The 14,506-nt window shown below is 45.0% G+C and overlaps 1 protein-coding gene across 2 annotated transcripts in view; it reads right to left on the reverse strand.

Moving 5' to 3' along the window:
- Nucleotides 1-14,506, reverse strand: part of CCDC125 (coiled-coil domain containing 125) — an 84,887-nt gene that overhangs the window by 7,630 nt on the left and 62,751 nt on the right. For both annotated transcript variants that reach the window (XM_073584020.1, XM_073584021.1), the window contains exons 9-11: nt 13,306-13,410; nt 10,501-10,681; nt 7,206-7,336 (exon numbers count right to left, since the gene is read on the reverse strand). In XM_073584020.1, coding sequence (XP_073440121.1) covers nt 7,206-7,336; nt 10,501-10,681; nt 13,306-13,410 — 417 coding nt within the window. The remainder of the gene's footprint in view (nt 1-7,205; nt 7,337-10,500; nt 10,682-13,305; nt 13,411-14,506) is intronic.

Here is a 14,506-nt window from a genome sequence, read left to right on the forward strand (position 1 = left end):
CATGATGGGAGCAGCAACATAGAATAACATTGGGACGAATGCAATGCGATTTTTTATCGCATTGCATTCGTCCGATTTTATCGCTAGTGTGACTCCGGCCTTAGGCTTGTTTCACACTTCACGTCAGGCAAAATCCACCAGAGTTTGAAAAAACTGATCAGTTTCCGGTTTGTGACAAACGGATGCAATCGGATCAGTTTTTTGTACGGATCCGCTTTAGACACTAGTGCATGAAATTTAAAGTAATATGTGTCTGGAAAAAGGAGAAAAAAAAAAAAAGCGTGCGCGAAAGAGCGAGAGTTTTTAGTTGCCAGAACAGGATTTGGGGTTAAAAAGGAAAGGAAAGGAAATTCTTCCGGGCATGCTCAGTATAAAAAAGCGGATCCGTTGGCGGATCCATCAATTAACGGTTGTCATCAGATCCGCCGCCCATACGCGTCCATTATAACACATGGCGGACAGTGACGGATCCATTGCTATCCGCTGTTTTAACGCACTCAAAAAAAATGTTTCATTGTACGTCCACTCAAGACAGCGAATGCCAAAATTATGACGGATCTGTCAAAAAACGGATGCAACAGATGACCATCCGTCAAAATCCGCTACAATGCAAGTCAATGGGAAAAAAAACGGATCCGCCAAAACAAATGGCAGATGTTTTTTTTTTTTTTGCAAAACGGAGGATTTTGACTGACGTCAAAAAACCGAAGTGTGAAACAGGCCTTAGTGGTTACCTTTTTAGATACAGTTTCATTCTACAGTCTTAATTCCTTTTTGGACCCCCTACTATGCAGTTTGCAGCCTGATCCTGATATGAGAGTGTCTCTCCCAGTGATACAGGCCGGGTGTGAGGTCTGTGTGTATTTAGGGTGCTGCTGTGTTATTAGCATAGCTGTCATACTGTACTTGTTTGCTCTGCATGCGCTTTCTTCATTATCCATAGCCTGGTTTCCCACATTTCCACCCACAACTCCAAGACTGTTGATACTTTCTTTCCTCTCCATATTGTAGAAATCCTTACTTAAGCCAATTAATTGTTTTCTGATCAGCAGACATTTAATAGCCCGTTTACAAAGGCAGTTGTGCACGGAAGAATCTGTAATGGATTGATCAATGCGTATACGCTGCTTTTGTTCTCAGTAGGACAAGCCCTGTTTATAGTATTGCGAAACCCGCGTTCCTAGGAATGCTTGTTCGCGATAATCATGCAGTGTAAAGTATTTTTATTGAAAAGATTATTCAGTTTACAACATCAAATTTTTTTCCCCCTGCTTTTAACATTCGATCATTTTTTGCCATTTTTTGACACTTTATGCATTTGTTGTTTTTTTTTATCCTACAAAACATGGGATAGCACTCAGATGGAAATTAAGTGGCGTGAGCGAGCGATTGTCGTGCGAGTCTCTCGCATGAAAACCTGGCACTGCCGCCAGCACTTGGACCGGAGCGTGCAGCTATATGTATTTCTATGCAGCCGCACGCTCCCGTCCCAGTACCGGCGGCAGTCTTGGGTTTTCATGTCTATCGCAAGTGAGTATGTACCCCAAGAATGAGCAGAGGTAACAGGAAAATGGTGCATAACAAGGCATGCATTTTTGCTTGTATTTTTTTAATGCAATTTTTACGTGTTTTTTTTCCCTCATTAATTTCTATAGGTGAAAACCTTTGAAATAATTGACATGCTGCAGATTTGAAAAAAAAAAAGGAAAAGATGAAAAAAAAAAAAATCAACACGATGTGCCTGAGATTTTAGAAATCGTATTCACTGGTACAGGAAAACGCTGTTTTTAGTCTGCAGCAAAAATGTGTAGAAAAAAACGGAGATTAGACCTACTGGTAATGTTATTTCCAGGAGTCCATCCTGACAGCACCATGGAGGTTGACCTTTCATCCTTATAGGGACAGGAAATACACGAGAGGTTAAAAGGTCCCCTCCCACACCGCACTCCAGTGATTTTCCAAGTACCACACCAGTATGGATGCAATTAAAATTTATTGAGATTTAGTACAAGCATATTGACACCAATACAAATCCTGGGGAGGGAACTACCAGTTCTGTCAGGATGGACTCCTGGAAATAACATTACCGGTAGGTCTAATCTCCGTTTTCCAAGACGTCCTATCCTGACAGCACCATGGGGAATACCAAAGTAGGAATTCGCTTAGGGTGGGACTACTGCTTGTAGCACTCTACGACCGAAGGTCGACTGGCTAGCTGTCAAAGTGTCCAACTTATAGTGTCTACAGAACGTGTTCGGAGTAGACCAGGTGGCAGCCCTGCATATTTGATCTACTGAGGCTCCCGCCCTCTCTGCCCATGATGTCGCTATTGCCCTGGTGGAATGGGCTCCAAGTCCTACAGGTATAGGAAAACCTTCGGCCTCGTACGCAGAGGTGATAACTGCCTTGATCCACCTTGCCAGCGTATGTGTAGCTGCACTTTTGCCCCTATTTTTACCGCCGTACTGGATAAATAGTTTTGTGTCCTGTCGCCAATCCCGGGTGACTTCTAAGTAGCGGATGACCACGCGTCTAACATCCAGAGAATGGAACAGTTTTTCTTTATCATTCTTTGGGGCTGGACAAAATGAGGGTAGGATTATCTCCTGGTTTAGATTTTGCGGAGATGCTACTTTCGGGAGGAACCTCGGGTCTAGTCTGAGCACTATGTGATCCTCAAAGATCTGAATGTAGGGATTCTGGACTGAGGGCCTGGATCTCACCTAAGCGCTTGGCTGAGGTGATGGCTACCAAAAATACGGTCTTTTGTGTGAGCTTTAGAATCATAGAATCATAGAATCGTAGAGTTGGAAGGGACCTCCTGGGCCATCTGGTCCAACCCCCTGCTCAAAGCAGGATTCGCTAAATCATAGCTTTGAAATGTCTATCTCTGACATTGGCTCATAAGGGGGTCTACACAGAGTTGAGCACTAGATTTAGGTCCCACGGGGGGACAGTTCTTCTCAATGTGGGTCTTAACCTCTGGGTGGCTTTAGTAAATCGTGCTATCCATGGATGGGAGGATAGGGAGAAATTGAAGAAGGTACTTAAAGCCGCTATCTGGACCTTGAGAGTGCTCGGGGTCAGGCCCTTATCAAATCCTGCCTGTAGGAAATCCAGGATCTGAGGGATATTTGGCCGAGATAGGTCTAAAGGGGTACTACCACTTTCTGAGCAGAACCTCTTCCAGGTTTTACAATATATTGCCCTCGTAACAGGTTTACGGCTGGCCTGTAATGTAGAGATCACTTGGTCCGAGAGGCCACTGGACTTCAGGATGTCCCTCTCAGGATCCATGCTGCTAGTTGTAGGTTTCCTGGGTTTGGGTGTAGAACTGGGCCCTGGGAAAGTAGGTCCGATGACGCTGGTAGATGGAGTGGTCCCTTTTGAGCCATCTTCTTGAGGAGGGTAAACCAACTCTGCCGGGGCCAAAAGGGTACGATTAGCATTACTAGAGCTCCCTCCTCCTGGATCTTTCTGAGAACCCTTGGTATTTTGGCGATAGGGGGGAACCCATATAGGAGTTCCCCTCTCCAGCTCTGGTTCAGGGCGTCGACCTCTTCTGGATGGTCCGCCGGATTGAGGGAGTAGAACCTCCTTAGCTTGGCGTTTTTCCTCGTCGCGAAGAGGTGCCATTGCTGGGGGACACCCCAACTGGACAAATCCCTGAAGATCGCCTCTTTCAGCTCCCACTCGGTGGCCCGGACTTCTTGCCTGCTTAAGTAGTCGGCTATATTGTTTTGGGAGCCTTCTAGGTGTACTGCCGACAGGGAGCGAGTGTTGTTTTCCGCCCAGATAAGGATGCGAGCTGCTAGATCCTGAAGTCTCCCGTGCCTTGGACCCCCTTGGTGGCGTAGGAAGGCTACTGTGGTCACGTTGTCCGACATGATCTTTATATGCTGATTCTGTAGGCATAACTTGTTTCTCTTCAGCGTTTCCCAAACCGCTCGTAGTTCTCGGAAGTTTGAGGACGGTAAGCTAATGTTCTTGGGCCATGTTCCTTGTAGGTATCTTCCCTCTAGGTGGGCTCCCCATCCTTCTCTGCCGGCATCCGTGGTGATGGTCACACATGGAGACAGGATCCAAGGAACCCCCTGGCTCATATTTCTGTGGACCAACTCAGGGACGATCTCAAAGCTGGAGACGGTCGGAACTTCTTGTCCAGCGAGGACTGTCGTCTGTCCCATCTTGTCAGGATCTCCCTCTGCAGGGTTCTTGTGTTGGCCTGGCTCCACGTAACGTAGGGTATGCATGCGGTTAGTGTGCCCAGGATTTTCATCGCGGTCCTTATTGAAACCTGGTTCTGATAGAGCTGGCGAACCTTGTCCATGATGGGTTTTTTCTTCTCCTCCGGTAAGAATGGGATTCTTCTTTTGGAATCCAACATGACTCCCAAGAATTTCTTCTGAGAACTGGGCCGTAGGTCTGACTTCTCTCTGTTTAGGATCCAACCTAGGCTCTTGAGCCTGGAAATTACTGAAATGAGTTGTTCCTTCAACTCCTCCGCTGTACGGGATATCACTAAAAAGTAGTCTAAGTAAGGCACAATGATTATGCCCTCCTGTCTTAAATTTGCCACGACTTCGGCGACCAGCTTCGTACAAACTCGAGGTGCTGACGCCAAGCCGAACGGAAGGGCCTGAAACTGAAAGTGGTAGAATCTGCCCCCTTTCTTTAGAGCGAAGCGTAGGAACCTCTGAGATTGAGGATGGATGGGCACATGATAATACGCACTTTTTAAGTCTATAGTGCACATGGAAGCGTTCTGATCTATTAGCGGGATGGCGGTCTTCAGGGATTCCATCCGGAATCTCTTGTACCGAACCCATTGATTTAATGGTTTTAAATTTATGATGGTTCGGCTTTCTCCAGACGGTTTTATCGTGAAGAGTGTTGAATAGTGGCCCTGACCTCTCCGCTTCTGAGACTGGAACCACTACTTCTGTCTTTAACAGGTCTCCTATGTCGGCCCATATAGGATCTATCAGGGCTCTGGAACGGGGTTCTGTAACCACGAATCGTGTTGGGGGGGGGGTGTTTGTAAATTCGAGGGAATAGCCCTGGGAGATTGTATTGAGGACCCACGGGTTTTGGGAGATGAATCGCCAAGCCCCCGCAAAGTGTCTGAGACGCCCCCCTACCGGTATGGCGTCATTGTCTTATGCTTCTGGAACTTTGTCCGGAGCGAGACGGGGGAGCCCTACCTCTTCCCCCCCCCAAATACTCCCAGCGAGGAGATTTCCCTTTCCCCCTATATTCCTGCCTCTGGTAAGGACGGAATCTTTGAAAGGAAAACGTCTTTTTTGGTTTTTCCTCTGGAAACCCTTTTTTGTCGTCAGAGGCACGCTCTAGAATCTTATCTAAAGCAGGCCCAAATACTTCGCCCCCCCCCCCCCGAGAAAGGTATGGAACATAATTTATTTTTAGACTGGTAGTCCCCCGACCAAGTTTTCATCCATATGGCTCGACGGGCCGCATTGGATAAAGAGTTATTCCTAGCCGCAAATCTTACAGATTCCGCCGAAGCATCTGCAAGAAAACCAGTCACGATTTTTAACAGGGGAATGCTCAAGGATATCACCCCTAGGGGTCTTTTCCTTCAATTGTTGTTCCAACTGGTCAATCCATAGATGCATGGACCTAGCGACTGAACTGGCGGCTATGTTTGCTTTCATCACCACCGCTGAGGCCTCCCAAGCCCTCTTTAAGAGCACGTCGGCCTTTTTGTCCATGGGTTCTTTGAGACTGGAAGAGTCCTCAAAGGGAATCGAGGTTTTCCTCGACACCTTGGCCACCTGGGAATCAATCTTAGGCACCTCGTCCCAAGTGTTGATGTCTTCCGGGTTAAATGGAAGTCGCAGTTTAAAGTCTCGTGGCACAATCAGTCTTTTTTCGGCATCTTCCCATTCTTCCAGGATCATTGCCCGGATATGGTCATTGACTGGGAAGACCTGACGAACCCTGGCTCTTAATCCCCCGAACATCGCATCCTGGATGGATTGCTCCTTCGGGGCTTCCTCGATCTGCATCGTACTCCTCACTGCACTAAGGAGCTCGTCCGTGTTTTCCGATGTGAAGAGGTACTTTTTCTCTGTCTCCGGGGCTTCAGAGGTGATCTCGCCCTCTTCCTCCGAGTCCGTACCCCATATCTCCTCCTCTGAAGACTGGTCGGACTCCCATCTTGGTCTTTTGGATCGGGACCGGTCGGCAGACTGCCTGGGTAGCCATGACGAGACGGAGGCCTGGACCTCTTCTCTGACCACTATGCGCATCTCAGTGAGGAACGTGGCCTGCTCGCCTCTGATGATCCGCAGGGTGCAGTCCTCACATAAGGGCTTCTTCCATGCGCTCGGCAGCTTGTTGGCACAGATGGGGCATTTGGGTTTGCCTGATGCCCTAGACGTTGCTGCCGTCGGGGTCGGCGTCGTCTTGTCCCAACAAAGAACAGGAGTCCATTTTTAGTAACAGCTCCTGTCTTTGAATAACAGCCCGCCATGCCCCCTACTCACGGACGCTGGCTCTGGCTGATCGTTCCTGCGCCCGTGTTCTCCGTCCATGATGGCAGCGCTGAGAGGACCACAGGTCTGTATCGCTTCCCCCACTTTCCCCCGCTCTCTTATCCTACCTTATCTTGCGCTGGAACGCTCTCAGTCGCTTCATCCTGACGTCGCAGGACCTTGTGACCAGAAGTCGTCATTCCTAAACGCCTGGAAGTGACGCGGCCCGCCGCTCTGGCACTGTCTCGTGGAAGCCGCGCAGGGGGGGAAGCGACCCAATGTCCCGGAGCGACGCTCCACGGGACCGCAGGCGGGAGACTCCCCTTAGGGAGGTGCCGCGCGCACCGTCCGACCGGAGGAGTTGGCAGTTGGGACCCCGAACCTCCTGGCCCCGGTAAGTTGCTGCATGCTGCGGCGCTCTCGTGCCTGTCCTTACAGGGACAGGAAAAACACTGGAGTGCGGTGTGGGAGGGGACCTTTTAACCTCTCGTGTATTTCCTGTCCCTATAAGGATGAAAGGTCAACCCCCATGGTGCTGTCAGGATAGGACGTCCTGGAAAATATTACTGCAAAAACAGAAGATGTGAACAAGCCCTAAGGGTCAAATGAGCATGAATCCTGCAGAGATTACAATTATCATCCCTTAATATCATGCATTACCCAGTTAGTAAAAATAATGTAGACTTTAAATGTTATATACTCACTCACCAGGTCAATTAATATCCTGAGAACTTCCTGTGGGTCATCCGCAGCATCTAGATTCATACTATCGGCTGAAGATACCAACATGTCCTTTAGTTTTTGACCTAAACTTCTGTTTCTAGCTCTTGAAATGGAATCTTTTTAAGGAAAAAAAAAAAAAAAAAAAAAGACAAATATAAACTCAGACACAAGATGTATGTGCAATACATAATCTAATATAACCTTGGTGCCCGTATTGCACATATGGTGGGACAGTGTAGAATTACTTGGTGCCCATTTAAACAATTATATACAATCCACCTGCACTTGCCATAGGAGAAGACCCCCTTTGTAATAGTTTCATGCTAAACGTAATAGTCTGGAGTCCTAAATGGGGGGCACCAATATGACTTACAATGGGTGGTGCTGATGGGGCAACCCACAGCGATACAGTTAAACCCTGTGGATTAGAATAAAGGCACTGTCTCCCTGCCCTTCCGCTCTCTGATTAGTAGGCCGCAGATTGCTTTACACCTGAAGCGTAAAGAATGACAGGGTGGAAAAGTCCTGGCACATGTCGAGCAACGTGGCCATATCCTGTGCGTGCCCCAGCGCAATGACGCTCCCACATCCGTCTGCTCGCAGACTCACCAATATCAGGGTTAAGAGATTATATGATGTTTATCTTAATAGTCAGTACTTTGTAAGGGGACTGTGGGACCATTATAGAATGTGTGGGGATGCTATATTGTGTGGGCTACATATCTTTTTCGCACTATTACTTTTTTGTGGGAGAACTCAGGGGCTCTATTACTGTATGTGGAGGAACTAAGGTACTATTATTAAGGTATGTATGGAGGGCGACCCAGGGGCCAATATTACTGTATGTGGAGGGACTAAGGGGCCATTATTATGGTGTGTGTGGAAGGGGACTCGGGCCTTTATTGAATCATACATGGGCACTTAAAGGCATTATTAGAGTATAGGGCACAGTGTTGCCACAATCAAAAGGGGGCACAAAGACAGTACTGGCATTAATATCCTCTAGGGGCAATTTTACCATCTAATGATTACGTTGTCAAATCTCATTGGAGGTTTATGCACATGAGTGTACACCACTGGTAAATTGTAGAGAAATTGGAATAGGAGGAAGGGGAAAAATATTTGTGAATAAAATATAACTTACATTTTATTAAAGATCAATGATAATAGATTAAAACATACACCCAATTGAGGATGTATATTGGGTCACTTCTTAATAAAATTGTTGTGTAATTATAAGAGCTGTCACCCACTGAGGTCCAGATTATAGTGCTAGGATGTAGAGATGTTATATAACTAATGGGATCCCTGACCATTGTCCCTTATTAAAGGTCAAGTTTAAATAGCATCTATGTTTATTATATATTGGGTCACCTAAGAAATATCAAATAATTAATATCTGCTTCTATCAGATCTGACCATATAGTGATCACCGATTGGTATCCTCTTGCAAGGGTTAAGATATCCATTAGCGCTGCTATATGTCACCAGGTAAAGCTGAATTACAACAATTCTGCAAGGATGAGTGGGCCAAAATTTCTCCCGAGCGTTGTAAAAGACTAATTGCCAGTCATCGCAAACGCCTGATTGCAATTGTTGCTGCCAAGGATGGTCCAGCCAGTTATATTTAGGGGGCAATCACTTTCACACAGGGTCCTATAGGTTTGGATTTCTTTTTCCCTTAACCTTTTTCCGACATTGGGCATAATAGTACGCCCATGCCGGACTCCGGCGCTGATCCCGCACCTTTCCGGGCACAGGACAGCTGATCTATACAGCTGACCTGTGCCCACAACAGCCGCGGTTGGAATCATGATCCACCAGCGGCTTTTAACTAGTTAAATGCCGCTGTCAATCTCTGGAATAGGGATTAGGTCAAACAATCCACATATCAATAGAACTTCAAACAATAAATTGAATTGCGTGGTATAAATACTAAATTAGGCTTTTTATAGAAGGATAAACATTTAAATTTATTTATTCGTAAAATATTCCACATTTAATAGGCAAATTGTTGAAAATAAATACAATCCCAATATATACCATGTTAATACATTGGGTTATATGTTGATTAGATATTAAATTAGACTTTTTTTTTTAGGAATAGACACTTAGTTTGAACGGTATTATTAGTAAACTTATTCTACATTTAGTATTCACATTTTTGGAAATTGGTGTAATCCAAGTATACACGACACTCATCCATTCTATAGACACTGGCCTAGTGAGACTGCACCTGCAGGCGATGCATTTACATGAGGTCCTTCATGCTAGCTGCACACATATTGGATGTGTTTTGCTTGATAGATCTGGCGGCATGCTTGCTTGCAGCTAGGCATCGATTGTACCCGTGCAGCAGCGGCGATATATTGCTTTATGGCTGCTATACATCCTATACTAGACACATACAGGCCTTACACGGCTTACTACTTATATTAAATCTGAATGATACAAGCTTTACCTTGGCTGGTGACATAGCAGCGCTAATAGATATTTTAACTCTCGCAATAAGATAGCAATTGGTGATCATCTTTCATCACTGTATATAAATGACCTCTTCCAGGCTCTGGGGAGGATGGTGTGTTTAAGATAACTCTGCCCCCAGAACTTGTTTTAAATATAATGGGGAGTTACCAGTGTGATATGTAATAACCACAGTTAGTGTGACATGGAACGGCCACTCTCTGCTCTGCTTTCATTTCACCTGTTCTGTGTTGGTTACTTGTCTCACTCTGGTAATTCTCCTTCATATAAAACAAGCTCTAGGGACAGAGTTATCTTCCAGTCAACATCCTTCCCAGAGCTCATTTACATAAAGTGATAAAAGATGATTTATCAACTATAACACATCTGATATGAGACACACAGGGAGGACTGTTTCCAGCAGTCTATAACCTGTATGCCCATATTAATAGTTTAGATAAGTCTAATGTGGTGACAGATGCAGTTTTATTTATTTTAATATCATTTATACTTAATAAAATTTCTATTTTATTAACAAAGTGTTCTGCAGCACTGGTATCTACCACTACATGTCACCATATGGCGGTAATAACAGTGTTGGTCTTTGCATAATCATTTTTTTCCTCAATAACAGCACGGTCATCTGCTGAGGTTCCTCTTTACCCAATGTAAGTGTGCGCCACCATAGATGTCAACATGGTTAGCAAGGTTAGGGGGTCCACTCAGAGGTGTTTCGCCCCCATGTTGATGTCCTAGCTACGCCTCTGCTAAAAAGCAATATTAATCAGCTACTGTAAACTATCCACTCCAGGATTACCGCCATCCTCTTTAAGGCGTCTCCAGCTGTTCAGTCTTTTGCTCCCCTTCTTGCAGAGTCTCTCGATCTCACTTAGAGGCAGAGTCGCATCATTCCTGCGCTTCAGTTGCTGCTCAAAGGCAATCCGAAAGGCGTCCGCCATTACATAGGCTTCTTCTTTGCTCTTCTTCTCCACTTCAAACTGCACAAAACAATGAAACACTCTCTCTCCCATATCATACATGTCTTTTCATTCACTGCTATATAAAAGGCCTTCTACAGCACATGAGAAAGGGTTTCACCGTCCTTTCAACTTTCCCATCAGTTCTCTGTTTAGCACTGTGCAGATACCAACCTTCATCCTTATCAGTTTCCTGGAAAATAGCTTTACCAGCACATGTGATATTTGATCTCTTTATCAAAGGCTGACATAAGTGAGGAACAGGAAGTGTTGTCATGGGGACATAAGTAGCCGGGTGCCGGCCGGCAGATCTTTTTTTTTCCCCAGAAGATGGTGGCACCCATGGGGGGCGGGGGGGAAGCACGCGAGCCGAAGGACATCGGAGGGGGAAATCGGGGACCCCATTTCTCTCTCCTCTGATGTGCGATCACATCAGAGGAGAGAGAAGTTAAATGGTACATCTGACTTTTTTTTTTTTTTTTTTGCGGTCGCCGTTATACAGTTAATGACGTTATACGGTAACACCGGCAGCAGAGACCCCAGAGAAAATCCGACTGTGGGGGGCGCTATACACATTTTCCACAGCACCGTTAATTAACCAGGGGTATTTCAGTTTTTCCTTTTCCATTTTTTGCTCCCCTTCTCCCCAGAGCCATAACTTTTATACTTTTCCCATCAATATGGCCGTGTGAGGGCTTGTTTTTTGCGGGACGAGTTGTACTTTTTAATGGCACCATTGATTTTACCATATCAAGTACTGGAAAGCAGAAAAAAAATGCCAAATGCAGTGAAATTGCAAAAAAAGTACTATTTCACAATTGTCTTTTGGATTTTTTTTAACCATGTTCACTAAATGCTAAAACTAACCAGCCATTATGATTCTCCAGATCATTACGAGTTCATAGACACCAAACATGTCTAGGTTCTTTTTTATTTAAAGACTAATTGGAGAAAAAACAAGTGACTAGTGCCAATAAGGAAAAATCTCTAAGGGTATGTGCACACGTTGCAGATTCTGCTGCGTTGTACAGTACTATTAAAGTCTATGAGAAATGGAAAACGCTGTGCACATGCTGTGGATTTTTCCGCAGATTTAAATCCGCAGCATGTCAATTCTTTGTGCGGATCCGCAGTGTTATGACACCTGCTCCGTTATAGGAATCCGCAGGTGTCAAAACGCAGGGGAAAGCCGCAGGTCATTTTACCTGCAGATTTAGCCAAATCCGCTCGAAAAAAATCCGCAGGGTAATCCACGACATGTGCACATACCCTAAATTTTATTAAATATCAAAAAAGGTAAAATGTATAAAACAGTACCAAAACATGATAATAGAGGGAAAAAGATGATAGCACAACGGGTGGGGAGCACCCCTCCATAATGAGAGAGTAATTTGTCAACACAATGACATAATACAAAGAACCCCCTAGGGATGCCTCACCAAAACGTCCTAAATCAAAAATACCTAATACAAGTATGTGACACTAATCAAGGAAGGCTTACCAGGAAAGTTACAAGAATGGAGCAAGTGACCCCCCCCCCCCCCCCCGTCAGGATGTGCAACCCTAATGAGCGTTTCGCTGGCCGAGACACAGCTGTTTATTTAAGTGGTGAAAAAAATTCCAAAATATATGTTGCCATTTTTCGAGACCCATAGCGTCTCCATTTTTCAGGATCTAGGGCCGGGTGAGGGATTATTTTTTGCACGCCAATCTGACATTTATTGATACCATTTTGGTGTGTATACGATCTTTTCATCGCCCATTATTGCAATGCTGCAGCGAAAAAAAAAAATGTAATTCTGACGTTTCGATTTTTTTCTCGCTACACCGTTTACCAATTAGATTCTTTTTATATATTGATAGATCGGGCGTTTCTGAACGCGGCGATATCAAATGTGTATATTTGATTTTTTTTGTGGTTTTGTTTTGAATGGGGCGAAAGGGGGGGTGAATTGAACCTTTATATTTTTTTTTTACATTTTTTTTCTTTTTATTTGCTTCAATAGTCCCCATGGGAGACTAGAAGCTGCGATTATCCAATGGCTTGTGCTACATAGAGCAGAGCTGCAACCATGAAAACCCATCGGCGACCTGTGGTCATGTGACACGGGCGCTGATGGGAGGAGGTAATGATGCGCTTCCTGCGCGTGCATGTTAAATGCCACTGTCAGAGTTTGACAGCGGCATTTAACATGTTAACAGCTGCGGGTGAATTGCGATTCCACCCGTCGCTGTTCCAGGCACATGTCAGCTGAGCAGATCCCGGAATAGGTGAAGGCTCATCGCTGGAGCCCGCACCATACAGGGGGAGGCGTTCAATGATGTACTCTGTTCGTCATTGGACTTTAAGCGGTTAATTTCAGCCTATTGGTGCGGCCCTCCACAACATTCACTGTCTCTCATTTGGCCCCTAGGGAAAATTAGTTGTCCACTCCTAAATATTCCTAAAATATTTAAATCACTTTATATAAAAAAAAAAAAAAAAAAAACACAACAACAACAACAACAACAACAACAACAACAACAACAGTGCAAAGTGATAATCAGTAACTTCAAATGTTACTGGACAAAGAAAGTACAAAAAAGTATCCGTATATCTTCTGTGAGAACATCAGTACCATTAAAACACATTTACAATAAGTTACCTCTTGGCGGAGCTGAAGGAGATGCTTGCGAGTAGCAGCTGACATTTTGGCACACGAGCAGGGCTCTCCTCCAGGACAACATGTACAGGCGCCGAGCACTGCAAGCTAAACACAAGTATACCAAATGTGAGAATAGGATGCCATGCACACCACTAAGATTCAGATGCTGTTCTCACAGAAGTGTGTTGTACATTACTACACAGTAACATAGTTATTAAGGTTGAAGGAAGACTTTAAGTCCATATGAACTGTGTTCCAAATTATTATGCAAAAAGTTTAGGAGTGATAAGGTTAGAATTTTTTTGTTTGTCATTTAAACTCATTGATGGTGATGTGTGTCAGGGCTCTTTATATCACAGAAAGCAATTGCAGATACCTGTACAAATTAGTTTGGCAGGTGTGTCCAAATAAAGGCAAGACTACTTAAGAAGGCTGTTCCACATTATTAAGCAGCCTACATTTTTTGCCAAAATGGGAAAGAAAAAGGATGTGTCGGCTGCTGAGAAGCAACAAACTGTGGAGTATTTAGGTCAAGGCATGACTACAATCAACATTGCCAAGACACATCATCGTGATCATCGCACAATCAAGAAGTATGTAGCTGATTCCCAGCACACACGTGTGCGTGCTGATAAGGAAAAATTGAGGACACTTTCCAACAGGCAATTGCGTCAGGTTAAAAGAGCAGCTGCAAAAATGCCTTGTCATAGCAGCAGACAAGTTTTTGAAGCTGCTGGTGCCTCCAACGTCCCCTGAACAACAAGATGCAGGGTCCTTCAGAGGTTTGCAGCTGTGCGTAAGCCATCTTGTCGACCACCTCTATTCACTGCACACAAGCAGAAACGGCTCCAGTGAGCCAAACGATACATGAAGACTGACTTCCAAACTGTTTAGTTCACCGATGAGTGCCGTGCAACGCTCGATGGTCCAGATGGATGGAGTGGAAGACGGCTGGTTGATTGACACCCCATGAAAACACGGCTAAGGCGCCAACAAGGAGGAGGTGGAGTAATGTTTTGGGCTGGAATCATGGGGAGAGAGATTGTCGGCCCCTTTAGGATCCCTGAAGGGGTAAAGATGAACTCCATAATCTATGTGGAGTTTCTAAAACAGCACTTCCTGCCATGGTTCAAGAGGAAGAACCGTGCTTTCCGCAGCAAGATCATTTTCATGCATGATAATGCACCGTCTCCAGCTGCAA

This window comes from Dendrobates tinctorius, unplaced genomic scaffold, assembly GCF_039654945.1.
Source record: "Dendrobates tinctorius isolate UK_male_01 unplaced genomic scaffold, ASM3965494v1 ptg000083l, whole genome shotgun sequence".
NCBI classification, from domain to species: domain Eukaryota; kingdom Metazoa; phylum Chordata; class Amphibia; order Anura; family Dendrobatidae; genus Dendrobates; species Dendrobates tinctorius.